We start from the raw sequence: 21,840 nt of genomic DNA on the forward strand, positions 1-21,840 counted from the left end.
CTTTGGAGCGAACATATCTTCTATTTGCTCTTATAAATCTTAGTAGAATCCTTCTTTGAGGGTGTGTTGAACCAGGAAAGAAAGCCCATTCTTGGAAGTGGAGAAATCATGCAGTTAAACGGAGGGTCCATATGGACAGAAAAACTCTGGCAAGTTCCTTCTTGGTGGCTGCTACTCCCATCATAGTATGTACTGAGGGACCCTTGCTCCAATAGGCATAATGCTTTGGTGCCACCAGGTAACTGTTAGATTGTTTTGGGGATTAGCTTTGCGAGAGGAGGCCCACCATCTCATCCATTGGGGCAATACCCAGGACGTAGATAAGCCAACTCTAAAAGCCTCGAGAAACACCAACTCCTCCTTGGGCTGAGGTGGTCAGAAGACCAGTCACATTTCTGTTTCAAAAGTTAGAGTATTTCATCTAGAGAAACATCCTCAAGAGGCAATCTGGGGAGACCCTTTCCCTTCATCGAAGTCTATGTCTTCTATTGATTCCTGTGGGGAAATGAAGTGCCTCGTTTTGCACATTACGCTTTGAACAGAGTTCACCAGTGAGCAGAGTCCTAGATGAGAAACATCTCCAGGTTTGACTGTGCCAGATGCCCTGATGGGAACAGGATGAAGAAGCTGAATGCCCAAAGCAGACAGTTGAGGAAGGGAAGGACCCGAAGGGGCAAGGATGTCTTGTCCATACAGGTGAAAAAAGCTCCCTCCAATACCTTGAAGGCAGAAGCCAAAAGAAAACTAAGAGCTGGTATCAACTGTCAAGGACAGATCAGACCATCTCCACAATCCTGCCTCGAAACGTAGGGATGACTCCTAGAGCATCAGAGGTGAACCCACCTCCCTGGATCCAGCTAAAATGCCACTGTTCCAACACCTCGCCAGCTCAGACAAGGTCAGTACCAATTGGATCAGACATGTAGCCAGAATCAAAGGCCAAGCCTTCTGATTAGAGACAAACTCTGAATTCTTGGGGCTGAGGAATCTGAAATGACATGATGCATCAGCGCAAGCGTCAAGGGTTGGATTTGGACTGGAGGTAGGCTCACAGGTCTGATGGGAGCCAAACACGGAATGACCCTCAAATGAATCTGGGTCCTGAGCAATTTCCTCATCTTGTCCATATCTGCTTCAGTTAGACTCCTAGTGGACCTGAAGGAAGAGGAAATTGAAGGTGGTTCTGGATGTCCTTCGAAGAGTCTTGCAAAAATGGGGCCTCGAGGGGATAATCTCCAGAGTAAACCTTGGTGAGTGGTAGACCAGAGACTTGGACATGGATCTTGTTGAAACTGAGAAGCCAGACAGACCCAAAGACTTTTGCACCTTTTCTGGTGGAGCCAAGGCCAAAACAGATGGAGAATGATCAGGGAACTGCTTTCTTAAGTCCTAGCCTTAACCGAAGAATCCCATTTACCGTTCTCTGAATTTTTTTATGGGGGAGTAGCAGAAGGAAATAGGCCTTTTAATACAGCTTTGTTATGGCATTCAGTGGCTATGCACAGTAGTTGAACCCCACACAAATTTTACACTCTGCATTAAAATGGTCAGCCCCTAGGCAATAAGCACACTTGGGGTGGGTATCCGAGTTGGGAAATTTGCATCCACATTAATCACATTTCTTGAAGCCAGTAGGATCACCAGTCATCTTTAACAGGAGATAGGAGACACACAAAGGGAAGGACCATGTACCAACTATGGTATGGAGAAAACACCATCAACAATGGTAGACAGAAATATCTGCCCCCACCCCCAAAAAAAATCATATTTAAATCTGGATGAGTGACTGGTTAATCTTATATATATATATATATATATATATATATATATATATATATATATATATATATATATATCTAGACAGGCACACACACACACACGTCTATATGTAGGTTCTACTTTAGAACGAAGAATGTTTGAAATAGCGAGCGCTCACATGAGCGAATATTTCAAACCTCGATATTGCTATATTTTTTTTGTACTACAGTGTGGATCAGAATATTTGCCCTTTCCTCACTGTACTGCGATCTCGGAGTTGGAATATATATTTAGCGGGGGGTGGGGGTGGGGCACAGCCCCCCACAACAGCAACTTTGAGTTTTGGAATATTCGCTCATATGAGCGTTCAAGACATTGATCTTTTGTTTTTCAGACATAGACCCGTATATGCATATATGGATCTACTTCAGTAGATTGAAATCACCATAATTAACTTAAAGAAGTGTGGCTAGTAGATCAGTGCGAGCAAGAACAGTTCTGGCTATGGGAGTTAAGAAGGGTTTGACCCTGTGTAGTGAGCCAAGTTTTTTATTTACTGCTTTAATTGTCTGCTTGATATGCAAGTCAAACTTCAGGTTGCTGTCAACTATAACTCCTAGGAGCTTGGTTGAGGGGTCTGATGAGATAATTGTGCCATTATTAGATTTAATGGAGAAGGTTAGAGAGGAGGACTTACGAGATGGGGAGAACAGCAGTAGTTTAGTTTTTTTGGGATTTAGTATGAGACTACAATAGAGGAGCCAATTTTCAACCATCCTAAATGTATTTTGGGATAATGCCAGTAGTTCTTCTGGGGTTGTAGCGGAACATATTAGGGTTGAGTCGTCTGCGTATTGAATACAGGTAGTCTCTGGTTTTACTTTATGCAAGTCATTAATGAATATGGAAACTAGGAGGGGCCCTAAGATGGATCCTTGGGGGACTCCAAGTGTTACTGGTAAAAGGGTAGATAAGTTATCTTTCCACAGGACTGCCTGTTATCTACCATCCAGATATGACTAAACCATTGTATAGCATATGGGTGTCTAGGGAGATTAATTCTAGGGTTTGCAGGAGTAGTTGATGTTTTACCATGTCGAAAGCTTTGGAAAGATCTAGGAAGATGGCTAAGGAGAGTTTACTACTATTAATGAGATAAGATCGTAATTTCAGAAGAACGAACGTTTAACATTTCGAAACAGGTAAGAACAAACTGTTGCATGTCAGGCACTACATGGAGCTTGTTAATGGAGATCGCGGTGTACTGACAAAAATAAATTCTCCATTTAAACATTGGATGTAACATTAAAATGTACCATTTTAAAAATGTTTGCAGGGGGCAAGCCAACCCCTGCACCCCCCCACATACCCTGAAATGATCTATACCAACTCCAAGATCGCACTAAAGTGGAGAAAAGGGTAAAACCTGCCGATCCTCACTGCACCACGATCTATATTCGGAAATTTTGGGAAAAAAGAATAAAAAAAAAAAAAAGTACATTTTTCTTTTAAATCCAGTGTTTAAATGGAGAATGCTTTTGTCAGTATACCACAATCTCCATTCACAATCTTCGTGTGGTGTCTGACATATGTAGTTTGTTTTTTGTTTTTACCAGTTTCAAAATGTTAAATTTTCTTCTTCTGAAATTGCGATCTTTGCCTCGTTAATTTAAACTTTGGTTTTACAGTGATTCATTCTACTGAAGTATATCCATATATGTACCATATATATGTATGTACGTACTTGAGCATTAGAACATGCAATTTACATGACAGCATAATTACAGCAAAAAATCTGTACATAAAATCTTTCACAAGATCTATAAATCTAACATGGGCCTGAGGTCCTTTACCTTCTTTAGAATCAAAAAGAATGTTGAATAAACCTTGGATTCTCTCTGGTTTGGTGAGATCTCCTGGCGAGCTATTTGTATGAGGTTTTCCCACCTCTGTCTGGAAGTGGGAAGAAAGGTGGCCTGGAAGGGGAGGTTAATGAACTGTGTTGCCTGTGGATGTTACTTCCCTTATCCTGTGTAATGGTCTACCATGCTCTGAGACAAAAGCAAGTTCTTAGAGAGTTAATGAAGACAGAAAGGTTAAGCATGCTGAAATGACATGGAAATGTTTTTGCAGAGCATAATGAATCAGGAAAGTGGCTCAGCTGAGGGGGGTGGGGTGGAGGTCACAGGAACATTTTCAGGAATTTCTATTTGTCACCTAATGGAATGAATGTAGATGGGTGGAATGAACAAGAGTGGATTTTATGAGGGAAGCTATTGGGTGAAGAACTGAAAGGTCATTAAGGAAGACTAAGCAGAGAGGATTATAGGAGGTTACTAAGCTAGTGGCCCCGAGGACCTTATAATCCTAGCCAAGAGTTTAGCCCATGTTTAGTCAAATCAGCACCCAATGCCCCTTGTCCAGCAGGGACATTGGTGGAATCCCAGGGGTATATTTTCGGTTTCCCATCCAGTTAAAAGGCTGAACTTAAAAAGGGGTAAATAGGTACTCTGATGTGGAGAAGGAGTCTACTCCATAGATGAGGGAGTCTCTGGGACACAAATCTGTCCTGCCAACAAGTCTTGCTGATGTCACAGACCAGGTTGAGGCCATGCATGTGGGTTACTCGAGTGGAGCTTGACTTGCGGATATGCAGCAGTCCCATCAAGGTGGGGTCCATGATCGCCTTGTATGCCAGACAGAGGTCACCTCTGAGGAGTCTATATGAAACGGAGTAGAGGGATAGGGCTTTTAGCCTATGTGTATATGGTAGATGTTTGAGGCCCTGTATTCTCTGGTGAGGAACCTCTGTAGTCTCTCCAGCTGCTGCACGTGCTTTGTGCGAAAGGTGCGTTGCACTCAGTAATGGCCCTTATAAGCGAAGAATACAGGGATGCAATACCCTTACTTATGAGGTCGGCCATGTAGAAGGCTTTCTGTACCACGGCAGAACATGGTGGTCAAAAGTTGGGCTGCTAACAACCTGGGTACCCAAATACCTCACGACTGATTGAGTGCTTAGGAAGTTCTTCTTCTTTCTGCTTTTTAGGGGTCACCACAGCGGATCACCTGTCCACTCATGATTGGCAGTAGAGTTTTACGGTGTTGAGTTTTCCAGCCCGGCACCCAACCTTCCACTGAAAGCACACACACCTAGGGCCAATTTCGAGTGTCCAATCCACCTACAGCATGTCTTTGGGATGTGGGAGGAAACCGGAGCACCTGGAGGAAACCCACGCAACAACAGGGAGGACCATGCAGATTCCGCACAGAAGGCACTAAGCCGTGGATTGAACCGGAGAACCTCTTGCTGTGAGGCGACAATGCTAACCGCTGCACCATTGTGGCCGCCCTAGTGCTTAGGACGTTATTAATGTGATAATTTGTGGGGACATCACTCTCCCCAAAGGGGATGTTTATGCATTTTTTGGTATTCAGCTTAAGGCCATGTTTCTGGCTCCAGTAATTTTTCTGAGTGAGACCCTCTTGGAGGATGTCCACATCACTAGGGGAATTGATGACAGCACTCAGCTTGCAGTCATCTGCAAACTTGGTCAGCCATAGCCCACTGGTTTTGGCCTGCGTCTCAGAAAAGTATATCCCAAATAACAGAGGTCCCAAGACCAAACCTTGGTGTACGCAGTTTGTTACAGGTCTACTGCTTGAGGTGGCTTCCCCTATCCTGACTACATGGGTTCCATCAGTGAGCCAGTTTGCTACCTATCTGACAACATATGGATTGATGCCTAGTTGAGACAGTTTCTCTCATGTCTGATTGGGGAATAGTGTCAAAGGCTTTGGCCAGGTCAAGGTAGGCAGTGTGCACAGTCTTCCTCTTATCCATGGCTTTGGTGACTGTCTCAAAGAATTCGACCAAATTTAGCAGACATGACCTCCCCTTGACAAAGCCAAAGTGTGTGGGATCAAGTGCTTGGAGGTCGCCAGTGCCCTTGTTAAGGCGTTCTATGATAATCTGTTCCATGGCCTTGCAGATCAGGCTAGTTAGGTTGATGGGTCTATAATTTTCCGGATCGGCGGACACTCCATCTTTGTGTAAAGGGACGACAGTGGCTGTCCTCCACTCAGCTGGGATGAAGCCAGTACTCAGGCTTTGGTTGAATAGGGTGCCTAATGGTGCTGCAAGTTCCTGCCCAAGTTCACATAGCATGCAGCCTGTGATGTTATCGGGTCCCATAGAGGCTGTATTTTTTGCCTTTGACAGAGCAGTGATGACCTGTTCCCTAGATACAAGGTAGAAGAGGGGCAGATACTGGGGATGTCCTGATTTACTGATTGGGGGGGACAGGGACAGAGGAGTAAAGTTTTCACTGAACCTGTCAGCCAGCAAGTTTGCTATATCTACGTCATTTGTATATGTGATGTCCTTGACCACCAGTTCTGAGCAGACCTGGGTGCTTTCTTTGAAATTGCGGACATGCAAGAAGAAGGCCTTATGATTCTCTAGTAGATGTGGCCAATTTGGACTCAAAGTTTGCTTTGGCAGATTTCACTAGTACTCTTATTTGCTTGTTCAGGCTAAGGAAACATTACTTCTAATTGGGCGCCTGCTCCTTCTTGATCTTGGACAGCAATTTTTTATCCCTTTTGTTATAGAGTTTATTTATTGCAGATGTCCACCAGACAAGTTTACTCTTCCTTTCAGAGGATAACTTAGTTCTGTCGGGTATTCCTGATTCCATACATCTATAGAAATGCTCGTATAGTGCTTTGGTGTACTTTTGGATATTGGTGCCAGTTCCTACAGATGGGGAGGGGGCTGTGAAGCTGTTTATACCATCCCTCAAGAGTCTGAAATCAGCATTGGAAAAGTTTTTATGTCTGATCCTAGCTAGAGGGGGGATGGGGGAGGTGACTTTGAAAGTAACCTCTTTGTGGTCGGATCTTACCAGGGAGGATGATACTATAGGGATGCAGCAGTGGTTATTCATGTTGGTTAATACCAAGTCCAAGATATCACTCCTTGTGGGGGTATCAACTAACCGTTCCAAGCCATTTCCATTGACAAAAATCAAGGAATCTCTGGGCATTAGTCTTCTGACATGAGTAGTTCTTCCAGTATATGTTTGGGAAGTTAAAGTCACCCAGGATCAGGGTAAAGGGTTAAATCTTGATAGATTCGAACAGGTCCAACTAAGCAGATTGGGCATCTTGAGTCAGATTTAGGGGCCGGTAGCTAGCTATGATTTGAATAGGGGTCTTGTGAAATGCACCTGGAGTGTCTCCTGTGCGCCATACTGTTCAACCAAACATGGAGGTGTGTATGTCTTTATTGTATATTGAAACTCCGCCTCCTTTGGCTTTACTGCCCACAGTTTGGGGTCTGAATGTATGACAGGATGAGTAACCAGGTAAGGCCAGGGTGCTGTCTGCAGCCTTAAACCAGGTCTCCATAACTGCACAGCTGTCAGCATTTTCTACAGTTAAATGCTTGCAATGAGTGCAATTTCATGTTTAGACTCTTAGCGTTTAGCAGCATGACGACCTTTAAGTTGCATTTCGTTGAAATTTTTATGTTGGTAGTTTTAACCTCATCACTTTTCCTAAAAATGGTACTATAGGGGAAGCAAGCGCCTTTGCCAGAAGCCCAGGTGAGACAGATGAAGGCCATCTCTCGCAAAGCATTGTGGTTTGTTGACCATATCTTCCCAGGCTGTCAGGTACCGGATCCCCCTGGAATGACACCAGAAACTAAGCCAATTGTTAAAGTCAATCATTTTCTGTTTGTACTGGGGTATCATTCTGGGTGATGGCAGAATGCTGCTTAAGGCTAGGGACATACCTGCCTGGGACACAATCAGCGAGCTCAATCACATCTCTTGTCATAGAGTCCAGAGAAGTACATCTCAAGTCATTCATGTCAACGTGGACTATGACAGTGTCATAACAGTAGCGGCTGTGGAGATACTTGAGTGAGCGCGTGTGTGATATGGTGGATTCTGTCACGACATATAACTAATCGTGACTTTCTTCTTATCCAGCCTGCTGAGATGCACGTCTCACAATGGAGTCTCCTATGACTAATGTTGGGTTTATGATGAATCCTTAGTGGTTTGTGAGGCACAGGTGTGTGGACTATGCATGGTATGTGGTGTGGAGGGCTGTGGAGATATTGTGTGTTTTCGCTTCGGGGTCTCCTTTGTTTGGGTATGTTTATATGGAGGATCTCCGCATATGTAGGTATGTATTGTGTAGGTGTGGGTGATGTTTGAGGTGTAGTGATTGTGTTGACAACCTTTTCATGTGCCAGATATACTGGCTTGAGGGGGAGAGAGCTTGGACTCTGGGTTCCTAATGTAATTGCATCTCTCACAGATAGTGTTCCTGGGTGGTAGTAGTAGATGGTGGTCCATGTACATGAGGCATTTGCTACACTGTCTCAGGATGTCCATATCAACCAGACTGGCATGAGAAACTGTAGGAAATTGTCCATCCAAATTTGTCAGAATCTGAGGGAGAAAGGCCAGGGAGAGCTAAGGGGTGGGCCTAAAGCCAAAGTGCTTAAACAAAACCAAGAGATTAGAATAACAATTTAAACAGGCTATAAACAAGCAGTAATAAATGCAACAGAAAAGATGCAGTTGAACACTTTAGAGAATAGGCAGCAAAGCAAGTAGCATGAAAAAGCAAAGCAAGATGCCGTAACAGAGTAGTAATAAGAAACAAATTAGAAAAATATAAGCAGCTGAATAAAGTGCCTTTTTTCCCCAGTCATTAGCAGCATCATTTGTCATTAGCAGTTTGAGTATGATTGGAGGTGTCAAGGCTGGTTTTACAGGTTATTCCAGCAGGGTTTACGTCCCTCTAAGTATTTTGAGTAACACAAGAAGGTGGTTTTAGTAAACTAGCAGAATGAGGCTGTCGCTCATCATACCACTTTTGTAGTCATTTCCAGGGGAAAATAAATTACTGCATGTTTCATTGTTTGCTGAATGGTTCCAGAAGTAGTAGACTGTTCCTGAGTTTTAATAGTGCTTTCAATTCTACAGTTATTCATTTATTTTGAGCTACAGATGCTGGTTACAGCAGAAAAGGGAGAGATTCTATATTCATAGTACGGGTATTAGTAAGAAATATGGCTCCTTGGTTGAAGTAAAGGGGAGCACAATCAGTGGACAGCAGAAGTCTTCCTTTCCAAAATGATTCAGATGAACGAGTATTCTCCAAAAACTCAACTCAAAAACGTTCTGGACCATATTCAGTAAGTACATATGGGATTCAGCCTGTGATGGTTGGAGGATTGGGCTTATCAGTACTCTGATGAGGTGCTGCTCAGATAAGACAGATCTCTGTTCAAGGCCTAGAACTGGCATCAGACTAAGCTGTTATCTATAGAGGAAGGCTCCCACCAGATATCACTACATTACACACATCCAATAACTGCACCTATCATCAGGGCCTCTGTTTGGGATGGCACAGGAAACCTTCCTCACCATGAAAGTGAATCATCTGTTCCACATGCATTGAGAGAGTTCAAGTCTAGAAACTCTGATGACCAATCTCTTGGAGTGGGCAGGTTACCTACCTAAGGAAAAATAACATGTAGACACACCAGGATGCACTTCTCATATGCCTCTCACTGACAAAAGGTGACTGGCACATCGCTGACGCTTTGCAGGTGAAAAAGGAACTGCAGCACATAAGGACACCACGAAAATGAATTTACCTAGAATAGTGCAAGACAAGTATATATAGAATCTTAGACTTTATCTTTTCTTGGTAGTAAAACACTGACCTGGAAACTACCAAAAGAAGTAGCCTACCAATAATTCTACTGAATACCATCAAATGTTTCTAGCATGAGTTAAGTCCGGTAGGGATCTAACTTTTTTCTAATCCACTGCGTGGGGCTAAAGTCAAATGTGCACATTTATGGAAGGGTATGATTTGTCACCAACGCAACAGAAACAGCATTGGTGTGGATTTTGGCTCATGATCTGGCCTTGGTGGGTTCAACCTTTTAAGACATCTTGGACTAACTTGTCTAAGACAAATGTAATAAGATTCAAGCTATGTAAAGCAAAGAAAGTACAGTTGTGTAGACTTACCATAAATGTAGATGTTCGAGTGTATTCACTGTTGCAGTCATTACACTTGGGTTATCCTGCTGGCAGGCTACCCTCGGCCTGAATTCCGAAGTCTAGGTCCGGTGTCGGTTGCTGTCACCTCTTCCCTGAAGTCAGTGAACCAGGGGTATAAAAGATGCAGCCGATGCCATTTTCTTCACGATGAACATCATGCATGCACCAAAATATAATATACCTTAATCTACAAGCAAATACACCACATAGGTTGTATAGATTAGAGAAGTGCAGATAAGTTCCAGCAAAGATATGGGGGACAGTGGGTGGGTAACCTGGACTGCAACAGTGAATACACTTGAACATCTACATTTATGGTAAGTGTACACAACTGTACTATGTTCTTCGTGTTTCACTGTTGCAGTCATTACACTTGGGTTGAATTCCATAGCTAAGGTTGGGAGGCTGGAGCTAAATAGCATTAGGAGCGGCTATGAGGCCCTGCAGAACTGCAGTGGCAAAGCCTGCCCTGGATTTAGAGTAGAGTTTTAAATGATAGTGCTTTGTAAAGGTGTGCACTGATCTCCAGGTAGCAGGTACTCCCCTGAGGAAGGCTGCTGAAGTGGCTGCTGCTCTGGTTGCATGTGGCCTAATGCCCTTAGGCACTGGCTTGCCATGTTGTGAATAGCAGAAACGAATGCAGTGGCCTATCCACTTTGAGATGGTCTGCTTTGAGATAGCCTTTGCTTGTGATCCTGCAGCATATGCCACTAGTAGTTGGCTCTGTCTTTCTGAAAGCTTTGGTTCTGTTCAAGTAGAAGCGTAGCTGTCTGTGTATGTCCAAAAAATGCAGAATTCTCTCCCCCTTATTCTGTGGGTTTGGATAAAAAGTAGGCAGATGAATAGTTTGGTTAAGGGCCACACTTGACACTACCTTAGGCATAAATGTCGGGTTTGTCCTCAGAGAAACCCTGTCTGGATAAAAAATGATAAAAGGTTCTACAGCCATGAGTGCCTGTAGCTCTGAGACTCGTCTTGCAGAGGTTATTGCTAGGAGCAGAGCTGTTTTCCAAGATAAAAACTTTATATCAGCTGTAGCGTCTGGCTCAAAAGGAGGCAGGGTGTGTTTTTCCAAGACATCCCATGCAGGTATTGGTGATCTCCTTGGAGGCCTTAAGTTTTTGGCTCCACTGAGGTACTGCCTTAACAAGGGACGAGAAAAGATTGGTGGCTCTGTATTGTAATGAGCCGAAATGGCAGAGGCATGAATATTAATTGATGAAAAGGAAAGGCCTTTGCCCAGCATCTCAGTTAAGTATTGCAAAATCTGAGGAATATTTGGTACAGCTGTGTCAATTCCTTGTGCCTGGTTCCAAGCACAGAATCTCTTCCATTTTCCAGTGTAAGATTTTCTGGTACTAGGCCTTCTGGCCTCCAAAATGACATCCATCACAGCTTTAGTGAGAGGCGTGTTTGTGTACGACTACATTATCTGCCATGCTGCCAGATTCAAGGTCTTTAGTTGGCTGTGCAGGTTCTGATTGTTTTGTTGGGATAGCAGATGAGGTATTTGAGGCAAGGTCCAAGCCGGGCTTTGAGACAAATTCCTTAGGACTGGATACCAGTACTGGCGGGGCCAGTCTGCAGCAATCAGTATCATCTTTGGCTTCTCTTGTCTGACCTTTAGGAGTACCTTGGGAAGGAGAGGCAGTGGAAGAAAGACATATACTGCTAAGCTTTTCCAGCTGAAAGATAGGGTGTCCACTTTCCATGCTTGTCTGTGATAAGTCCTTGTACAGAATCTTTTTAGTTGGTAGTTGTGAGGACAGGCAAATAGATCTATATATCCAGGCATCCCCATTTCCTTGTTATCATGCTGAAGACTTGTGGATCCAATTTCCACTCGTGGGGATCCATGAGGTTTCTGCTTAGTTCGTCTGCCAGAGTATTTATATTTCCTGGCAGGAATTTTGCTTGCAGATGTACTTGGTAAGTCAATGCTGTGTTCCAACAAAGTCATGGCTAGTCTGCAAAGGGGGGCAAGAATGAGTGCCTCCCTGCTTGTTTATATACCACGACCGTCTATCAGTAGTTGTCCTGGGTGAAGTAGGTCCTTGAAGGCTGTCAGGGCATTCTGAACAGCTAGCATCTCTTTTTGATTGATATGTAGATGCATTTGGTTTGCGGACCATGTGCCTTGAATACATCTTCCTGCCATATGGTCCCCCCAGGCATAATCTGATGTATCCGTTGTTAATGTCTACCTGGCTGGGGGTAAAGTGAATGGCTGTCCCTTGTTCTGGTGACAAGCCTTCGCCCACCATTGAAACTCCTGTTGCAGGCAGGGAATGAGGGTAATTAATGTTTCCAGGCTGTGGCAATGTTGAGTCCAAACACTTTTTAGGTACCATTGAAGTTTCCTCATATGCAGTCTCGCATATGGAATTAGCAGAATGCAGAATGCCATGAAGCCCAAAGCCTGCAGAATTTTTCTTGCAGATAACTGGGCCTTTGTTGCCAACAGGTTGAAATAGGTAGTCAGTTGCCTCTGTTTGTCTGGCTTGAGATAAGCCATCTAGGCAGTTGTATTTAAGCTTGCACCCAGGAATATTATCTCTTGAGAGGGTACTAGTTTTGATTTCTGTTCATTGACTGTGTACCCTAGGCATGGTAGTAATCTCTTTACAAACGCCAGATGCTGTAGTAGAATGCCCTTGTTCTCTGCTTGTATGAGGCAGTCGTCCAAGTAAGGATATATTTGTATTCCTCTTTGTCTGCAGAATGCAATTACTGGGGCCAGGCACTTTGTGAAGACCCTGGGCGCAGTAGATAAGCCAAAGGGCAGTGCAGAGAATTGGTAGTGCATTGAGCCAGCTTTGAATCTGAGGTATCTTCTGCATGTTTGTCTGATTGGGACATGCAGGTATGCCTCTTTTAGGTCTAAAGTCACAAGCCAAGCCTTCTTGCCCAGCATGGGCAGAAGTTGCTGTAGAGTCAACATTTTGAATTTTGGTAAATCCAGACATGTGTTTAGAATAGATATGTCCAGTATTGGTCTCCAGGTCTTGTCCTTTATTTTTACCAAGAACAGTCTTTTATAAAATCCTTGTCCCTGCTCTTGCTCTGGTACTTGTTGAATGGCCATCGTGTCCATGAGGGATGAGACTTGCTTTTGTGCCTCTGTCCATTGATGTTTTGGCAGGTCTGACCAGCCATTTGTCCTTGGCAGGGTATGGAAATGAAACTTGTAGCCTTGTAACACTATGTCTAGGACCCATTTGTCCTGGGTTATTATGTGCCAATTTTGAGAGAAAAGTGCTAGTTTTCCCCCTAAAGGTGCTGCCAGAAGAAAAGTGCTTGGTGTAGGCAGGGGGAAGTCATTGGGACTGTTTCCTGTATGGCTGTGATTTGTCTTCTCCACTTTTGGAGGTTGAAGTACCCCATTGTTTAGACCTGTACAAACCTTGGGGCTGGGATCTGCCTCTTGAGCGTCTGTATCTGCCCCTTTGTGGTCTGACAGTGGAAAGGACCAATTCTTTGTAGGCCAGTGTCTGCTAAATCTTGGAGGCTGTACCTGTGAGAAATCCTTAACCGTTTGCATAGATTTAGCTTTGTCTTCCATTTTCTTTAACGCCTCTTCTGCTTTAATACCAAATAAGGTATCATGCTGTAATGGAGCATCTAATAATTTTGCTTTGACATGATCAGGCAGATTTTGTTCCTTTAACCAAGCATGCCTCCTGACGACAGAACCCGTAACAGCGGCCCTGCAGGAGGCCTCCAAAGAATCAAAACCACATTGCAAAGTATGCTTTCCAACTTGTTCAGCTGCATGCAATAAATCCTGCATTCCTTTGTTTTCTGCACATTCAGAATTTATCAATATTTTCTGTTTAAGTAGTGACATAACATATTGCTGATATTTGAGCACATGAAACTGACAATTTAAAGCCCTTATAGCCAAGGTAGCAGAAGTGTAAATCTTTTTTCCCCATCTGTCCAATGCCCTAGAATCCCTGTCAGAGGGGGTAGGGTTTTTTGCAGCGGAAGCCTTGACCCCTTTGGGACCCTGAGAGATAGTTTCTGGGTCAGCAGCAGGGTTTTTGAAAAGGAATTTATGAGAGTCAGGAACCCTGTAATACCAGTCTGGCTTAACAAGAGCTGGAGGTAAGGAGTCAGGGGTCAGACTGGACTCTGAACATACATCACCTACAATATCTAACAGGTGGAATAGCTAGGGGCCTGTGCTGTGGTAGTAAAAGGAAGTCTCTGAGCCATTTCTTAGATTCTGAAAAACCTTGGCTCTCCCAGTGGAAATGCTCCCTCATGGTATGCAAGGTTTCCCCAAAAGAGTAATCCTCAGGAGGAGAGGCTGAAGGGATAGATTCTTCAGTATCAGAATCCTCGTAGGGAGGAAGAGAGTATTCCTGATCAGAAGAGGAATCAGATGAAATGGAAACCTTATCTGAAGATTCATATTCTGTCTCTTGCCTAGGCCTCTTATCAGGAGGGGGATGGGAACCCCTGATCCAAGTAATTAAGTCTTCGGCCATTTTGAGCATCTGTTTTTTGGGCATGGAGGCCTGTCCATGAGGCTGTTGTACTTGTTTCTTTGTCTTTAAAGGTGCTATAGTCTTTGCCTTTGAAGCTGAAGTCATTTTAATGTGTAATTGAGCAGGACTGAAAACACCCTCAGAAGCCGATGCCTGCTCAGCGGCTCCGGACCCATCTAAGGGAATGGTCTCTGAAGGTCCAATACCTTGAGCTTCCAGCGGCCTAAGGTAGCGGGCATCAGCAGCTGCGAAGGCACCTCACTGAGAACCGGCGACTGGCTTAAAAGAAGCCTCGTCGGTTTTGGACCTCGGATGCCTGTCCTTTTCTTTTTCTATGCGTTTCTTGTGAATTCCGGTAGTTGGATGGCTATTCGACATCGTATAATTAAATCTTCTGCCAAAATAGTGCAATGCAAAATCATACCGACGCTTAATAGTGCGTTGGTTAAATCTAGCACAAAACCGACAACTAGCAACGTCTTGGTCAGGGCCTAGGCAAGGAATACAGTAAGAATGAAAGTCCTCATGAGGGTATTTGCTTCCCATAAGAAATACAATTATCAACTTTTACTGACATCGGTCTGGAGCAAGAAAAAAGTTTCCCCAACGGGGTACTTAGCTTTTAATGAAGACTCCGGATCTGAAATTCGAACACGAATATCTCAGGAGTCGGCCAACCGGCACTTGCGAACTGCTTATGCTTTGGGCACCGTGTGGCAAGAAAGACTGAAGAAAATGGCGTCGGCTGCATCTTTTATACCCCTGGCGCACTGACGTCAGGGAAGAGGCGACAGCAACAGACGCCGGACCTAGACTTTGGAATTCAGGCCGACTGAGGGTAGTCTGCCAGCAGGATAACCCAAGTGTAATGACTGTAACAGTGAAACACGAAGAACATCTGAGTAATGCAAGGGCCAGGCACACTCAGCAGCTGACACACGAACCCATGACGAGCGAGAGGAAAGTGCCCCCCCCCCCCCCCCAAAAGGAAGGATCCTAACCAAGCTGAATACAAAAAAGAAATTCCATGTTACCTATTTGCATGAAGACTCCAAAATGAAATTATGAGTGTGTAAGGGTCCTTAACATTCGGGAGTTTTTCAAAATGTCCTTGTAGCATATAATAAAATAATGTTCAAAGTTCAGTTAAGAATGAACAGCCACAACACCAGAAATGAAAAGCGAAGAAAAGATAAAATATTCCCAAAATACCTGTGGGTTAATAAAAATGCAAATAACCAAAGATACAAAAAATAAGGCAGAAAACCATCATAAAGCACTGACCTGTGAAAAACTAACAAAGAGGAAAACAGAATTTTGTAGCTCTACTCAAGTCTACATGTCAAGACAGCATTAATAAAAAGCACATAGACAAGTTGTTTCTGCACCAGTCTAAGTACAGTTACAAGTGGGCAGAAGTGCATTTAAAAAAGGAATCTATTGAAATACTGTTCACGGTAAGGGGGTACATTCTTTATAGACAGCATGTACAATAGTTCTATCCACCCATCAGGCTTTGTACACTGACCTGTTTTCTTTTTAAATAGAGTAAAGCTCACCATGAGAGATGAGAAATTTGTATATAAAGCATCTCAGTTTAATTCGAATGTAATTAGGTTTTCTAAACAGAATCAATAACATACCATTAAAATGTTTTGCAGGACTTTCTACCATAAAAAAGCCAGCATCAAACACGACCATATCTGCATTTTCAACACGTTCAGACGATGCCTCAGTAGTCTCCTCCTGCTTAAGTTTAGCTTTCATAGATGCCTTTATTGCTGCCAAACGGCTTTTGGCAGCTGCTCTTCCACCATCACTTGGTCCTGGTTTTGAAGATACCCCTACAACAGCCTTTTTCTGAAACATTTAAATATCAGAACAAAAACTACAAATTATTAAAAGTACAAATATGCTTCAATTTTTACAAACAGATGAAAAACAGTTTCTTACCTTATCAGTTGATCTCTAAACAGAGGTGATTAGTCCTTTTGTTGGGTTTTTCCTCTCTATCAATCAGCACTCATTTTTTTGTCTGAAAGTTCCTACACGCTGGTACAGCCATATGCCTGTAACAATGCACTCAGGATGCTACATCCATAATAGCACTCATCCCACACACACGTTTGTTTGTCCCCTTGACAACAGAAAACACTCTCCTATAAATCAAGAGTAATGAAGAATCAACACACTCATTGCTAGCAAGTGATATACAAAGTATATACTTGTCCAATTTCCATGGACCCTTAACAGCCAAAGACAAATGAAACCTACAAAGGAAGAGAAAAATTCTGACCCATTAACTCATTACATCCGAGTGATGCCTCCAGGTGCATTTGCAGTTAACTGCTATGGTCACCTCTAGGCGTCATATATTACTTGTTCATATTTGCATCTTCTTCTTTCGGCTTTCCCAGTTAGGGGTCACCACAGCGAATCACCTTGTCCGCTCATGACTGGCAGTGGAGTTTTACGATGTCGAGTTGCCAGCCCGGTGCCCAACCTTCCACAGAAGGCACAAACACACTCATACCTAGGGCCAATTTAGAGTGTCCAATCCACCTGCAGCATGTCTTTGGGATGTGGGAGGAAACCGGAGCACCCAGAGGAAACCCACACAACCACAGGGAGGACATGCAGACTCCGCACAGAAGGCATCCCAGCCAAGGATCGAACCGGAGAACTTGCTTTGAGGCGGCAATGCTAACTACTGCACCACCGTGGCTGCCCTACTTGTTCATATTTGCATCAATAATTCCAAAACCATGCTATGGACAAGGTTTTAAAAGATTTCATCTTAAAACTTACACAATGGCAAACTCATCTGCATTAATATTTGACCTCTGTCTAGTGCAGATAAAGAGATATTAACTGTTTTTATGATATTAATTTATTTAGATATAATTTTCACATTCTAAATATCTCAACAACCAAACAGACAAAACTCCTTAGCTTCATATGAAAGCTCGCAGCTAGAAGAATAAAATGATGCTGAAAGTATGTATGCAACTCCACTGGTTCCTGGGATGTTGTAAGTTGTTTACAAAATATTACAAGCACAGTACTGTCTTTACTGTGACATATAAAATTCAGTTCAAGACTTGTAACCTAAAAAATACTACCACTATAATTTATGCTAAAGGGTTTTGCCATTTATACTTCTTTCCAGATATATGAAAATTTTGTTTGAAATGTGAAGACATAATATGATTCTGTCAAAAGGTTCAACTTCCTGAGCTCCATTGGAGTGAATGATTTAAAAAGGACCCTCTTGCAGAACTGATAAAATATATCAAACATTAAGGACATTATTTTGTGTCTTATGGGTTTTGACTGAGTTGTCAAGAAGTACTTGTAGACGCAGACAGAGACCAAAACCAGATAAGCTAGAAGGCTGAGTACTGAGAAAAATTAAGACAAAATGTTTGGCCAAAAAAGCAGAGAAGAGAACACTACAGATCTAATGCTGAGGAAACTAATCAAGCCATAAACAGACCAAGTAAGCACCGAGGAGCAAAAAAAGGTTGGAGCCTGGGCAGTGGAAAAAGCTCTCAGTGGTGACAAGGATCCAGTCCCACCACACACCAGAGTTGAAGGAGATTCAAATTCTTCACTCTATAGGAGTCTTGGGTCAAACAAATTTCAACATCAGGCCCTATTCAGGGAGGGGAAACTCAGCTGCAGCAATGCTCTAATAAGAAAACTCAATTTCTCATTTTCACAAGTGTCAGCTTAACAACGGACAAAGCAGGCAAGGGGATCCACATCTTGAAAGAATATGGAAGAGATCAGATATCAATGAGGCAGAAGGACTGTCCCTCACTTGTGCCAAAGGAAAGGAACACATGGAGATGGCAGAGCTACCAGGAGTGGAATAACACTTGGCTGAATCCTTGAGCTAAAAGGTCAGGGGAATCCATATCCCAAAGGCACTTTGGTTAAAACAGGTGTTCTAGAAACCTAGCAGGGTGGATATCCAAGTACAGGGAGGCAAGGCCACACTAAGTATGATGCCAGCCTATACTGGTACCATGATCCCATTCTGCCTTCCACAATGGACAACATAGAAAACCTGCATCCAATTCATCTTGAGAAAGGTACACTTCCCAGAACAAGGGCTTAGAACACCTGAATACTTGCAGCCAGCTGGACCATTTGCAAGAGGTGAAGTCACCCACTTTGACAGTATATGCCCTGTCAGTGAGCCAGTTTGGCTACCCATCTGGCAAATTCAATCCACCCATCGGATCAAGAGAGTCTCTGCCCCCCATAACAAGCAGTGGAAACTTCAAACATTTCTCTTGCGCATTGGCACCCACAGACACTGACTAAAAACTAATGTAGGTGCTTAACTTCCAAGTGTCTAGACAGTAAAATACCTTAACTGCACTAACTTAAACAAATGTTAGCATGTTAGTACATTCTGCTGTACAGTTCCCTTAATCATACCACTGTACCGAGTACTTCTTCAGGAAGCAACAGGTGCATAACGCTCTCAAGTAAGTGCCCCCCCCCCCCCCCAACTACAGTCTATTTCCTTTTGAGAAACACTTAAATCTATAAAGTAGAATTCTATTACCTTTCCTGTTTTATCTGTAACTCACCTCAGCTTTAATTTTATAACCTTTTTAGAATTTAAGGGTAAAATCAGATAATATTGACACTTGCTTTAATTTAACAGTATGAAGTAGAGCAACTATGCAAAGTAGCATACCTTTGCTTAAGGTACACTGAGTGGTTTCTAATTCTCTTGCACTTCAAAAAGTGTCTGCAGATTTCAATTAGCCATTGGCTATCCTTCTCGTTCCCTGTAGTCTTTACTTCTCTCCCCTCCAGCTCTTGTCCTGTATTGGACAGCCTACGGTAATTTAAACCCAGGGTGCCATTTTATTTTTTTTTTCAAATCCCACAGCAGCTGTTTGTCTCCCCTGGTGTATAATCATTCTCATGCAAGTTTTTGCATTCATTGTATGCTGTATATTGTGGTTTTATACCCAATTCTTTATTACACCAGCTTATACTATTTTTTCTGTTTTTTAACACTGCAGGATACCTTTAGATATTTCTGCTTAATGAACTTCTGCCACATATGCACCTAGATATGTCCTGTTTTCCTTGTTTACTGTTATAGAGCCAGAAGGGTTATTTCAAATATTGCATTTAACTGCAGTGACTGGTGTTTAGAACATCTTGAAAGTGTATCTTGCTTAATGTAGTAGAGAACTGATTTGTGTATTATTCACATTTTATTTTTGTATGTTGCCACAAGAACAGATTTATGTTATCAGGTGCTGAAGCAGGAATAGCAATTACCAGTACCTGATGTTTTTGTTACTGACTATTGTTAAACCAAGTCCAATCTGACTGGTCACACAGCATGTGCTGCCTTAACCTAATGCTCTTTTACATTTTTTTTATTTTTCTTTCAGTAATTTAAACCACCCATCAGGTCAAGTGGGTCTCTGTCCCCCATAACAAGTAGTGGAAACTTCAAACATCTCTCTTGCACACTGGGCACCCACAGACACTGTCTTGTAACTAGAGACTAAAAACTAATGTAGGTGCTTAACTTCCAAGTGTCTAGACAGTAACATACCTTAACTGCACTAACTTAAATGTTAGTGTGTTAGTACATTCTACTGTATAGTTCCTTAATCAAACACTGTACTGATGAGTACATCACCAGGAAGCAACAGCTGCACAACTCTCTCCAGTAAGTGCCCCCCCCCCCCCAACTACAGCCTATTTTTTTTGAGAAACACTTAAATTTATAAAGTAGCATTCCATTAGTTCTCCTGTTTCATCTGCAACTAACCCCAGCTTTAATTTTATATAATTTTAAGAATTTCAGGTAAAATTAGATAATGTCTACACTCGTCTTAATTTAACAGTATAAAGTAGGGTGACTGTGCAAAGTAGCATACCTTTGCTTAAGGTTCACCGAGTGGTTTCTAACAGCTGACTATTGATCTGGGCCTGCCCACTACCGCTTGGGCTTCACTCCGCTCTGCTGCCCTGTCCCCAATATCTGACAATTTATAGACACTAGACCACACCCCCCACCCACATTTCATCCACCACCTCAACCAATCCCAAAACTACTCAATTGCAAGCATTAACGAGCTCCCACCCTCCACCCATCAAGTCCTCCTACCATATCCCATACTATCACCATCAACCAAACCACTGCTCACAAACCCTGTAGTAGCTATGTTTACCTCTCATCTATTACTAGATACACTTTACACCGTTACCTGCTACTATAATGCTCACATAATATTTCACCCCAGCCCAACCCTAACTTCCATTTACCAACCACATAGCAACACTCCCTTCTCCTGCATCCAACCTCATTTACTGAATTACTCTACCACTGAGATATATAAAGTCAAATATATTAATTCCAACATACCTTCCACCAAACCCAACAGATTAACTAAACTTCTACTCAAAATTCAATCTCTATGTCTATTCCTGCAGACACAGCTCCAAATTTGTGGTGATATACACTCAAACCCAGGCCCCACAACTGATACTACCAACTTCACTAGTACAAACATCCAGCATGCAATTAGTTACAAACAGCCCTGTAACCTTATACTTGGCATGAACACTAGAATTATCTTGAACAAAACTGAACTACAATGCCACGCTCTCCACTTATAACCCAGACATTACAATCATTACAGAGACCTGGCTCAAACCCCACATTAAGGACAATGATGGGGTGGGGGGTAGCATAATGGTTAAGCTGTTAACATTACAAACACAAGGAGCACAGTTTGATTCTCACAGGGGTTAATTGACTATACTTAAAATGGCCCACAAGGGTAGTCAGCCTAGTACTAACCTATGAGCCCTATGAGGGGTTTGAAGGGGTCACTGTGAGTGGCAGAGTCCATAAGAGCCCTATGAGATACTTCCCCCAGTTTATAATATAATCAGGGCTAAAAGAACTCTCAAAAAAGGTGGAGATGTCGCCATACTATAACAAGACTGTCCTCAAGGTAGACCTTATACATAAAGAAATCCCAGCATTTACCAATGCAGAAACTCTATTCACCAAAATTCAAATCAAACAGAAGCAATTAAACCTAGTGGGTTATTTACATACCCCACGGTGACAACATACCTACTCTCGAGTCTATACTAAACTGGACATCCATAAACCTCCCACAGGAGACACTCCTCCTTGGGAACTTTAACATTGACTGGAAATCCATCTAATCACATCAACCTGTATTCCTATACTCAACAAATGTAAAATAAATAAATAAAAAATAAAAAACTAAACACCCACCCACATTGACAAAAATACAAACAAGGAATCCATACTAGACTGGATCCTTATAAACAACTCATCTACTGCTCAATACTATGGTACAGTACCAGCTGGCCTTAGTGACCAATTACCCACATTCATATTAAGACAGCACCTCAAAACCATGAAAACAACAACCTTACATGAAATCCGTAATTCATTCAATTAA

The 21,840-nt window shown here is 42.7% G+C and overlaps 1 protein-coding gene across 1 annotated transcript in view; it reads right to left on the reverse strand.

Annotated features, from left to right (window-relative positions):
* DLGAP5 (DLG associated protein 5) overlaps window positions 1-21,840 on the reverse strand; it is a 467,701-nt gene that overhangs the window by 374,794 nt on the left and 71,067 nt on the right. Inside the window, exon 3 of the mRNA XM_044073570.1 lies at window positions 15,994-16,210. Within this exon, the coding sequence (XP_043929505.1) occupies window positions 15,994-16,210 (217 nt within the window). The remainder of the gene's footprint in view (window positions 1-15,993; window positions 16,211-21,840) is intronic.

Source organism: Protopterus annectens, chromosome 6.part0 (genome assembly GCF_019279795.1).
Source record: "Protopterus annectens isolate FY-2018-M chromosome 6.part0, PAN1.0, whole genome shotgun sequence".
NCBI classification, from domain to species: Eukaryota; Metazoa; Chordata; order Ceratodontiformes; family Protopteridae; genus Protopterus; species Protopterus annectens.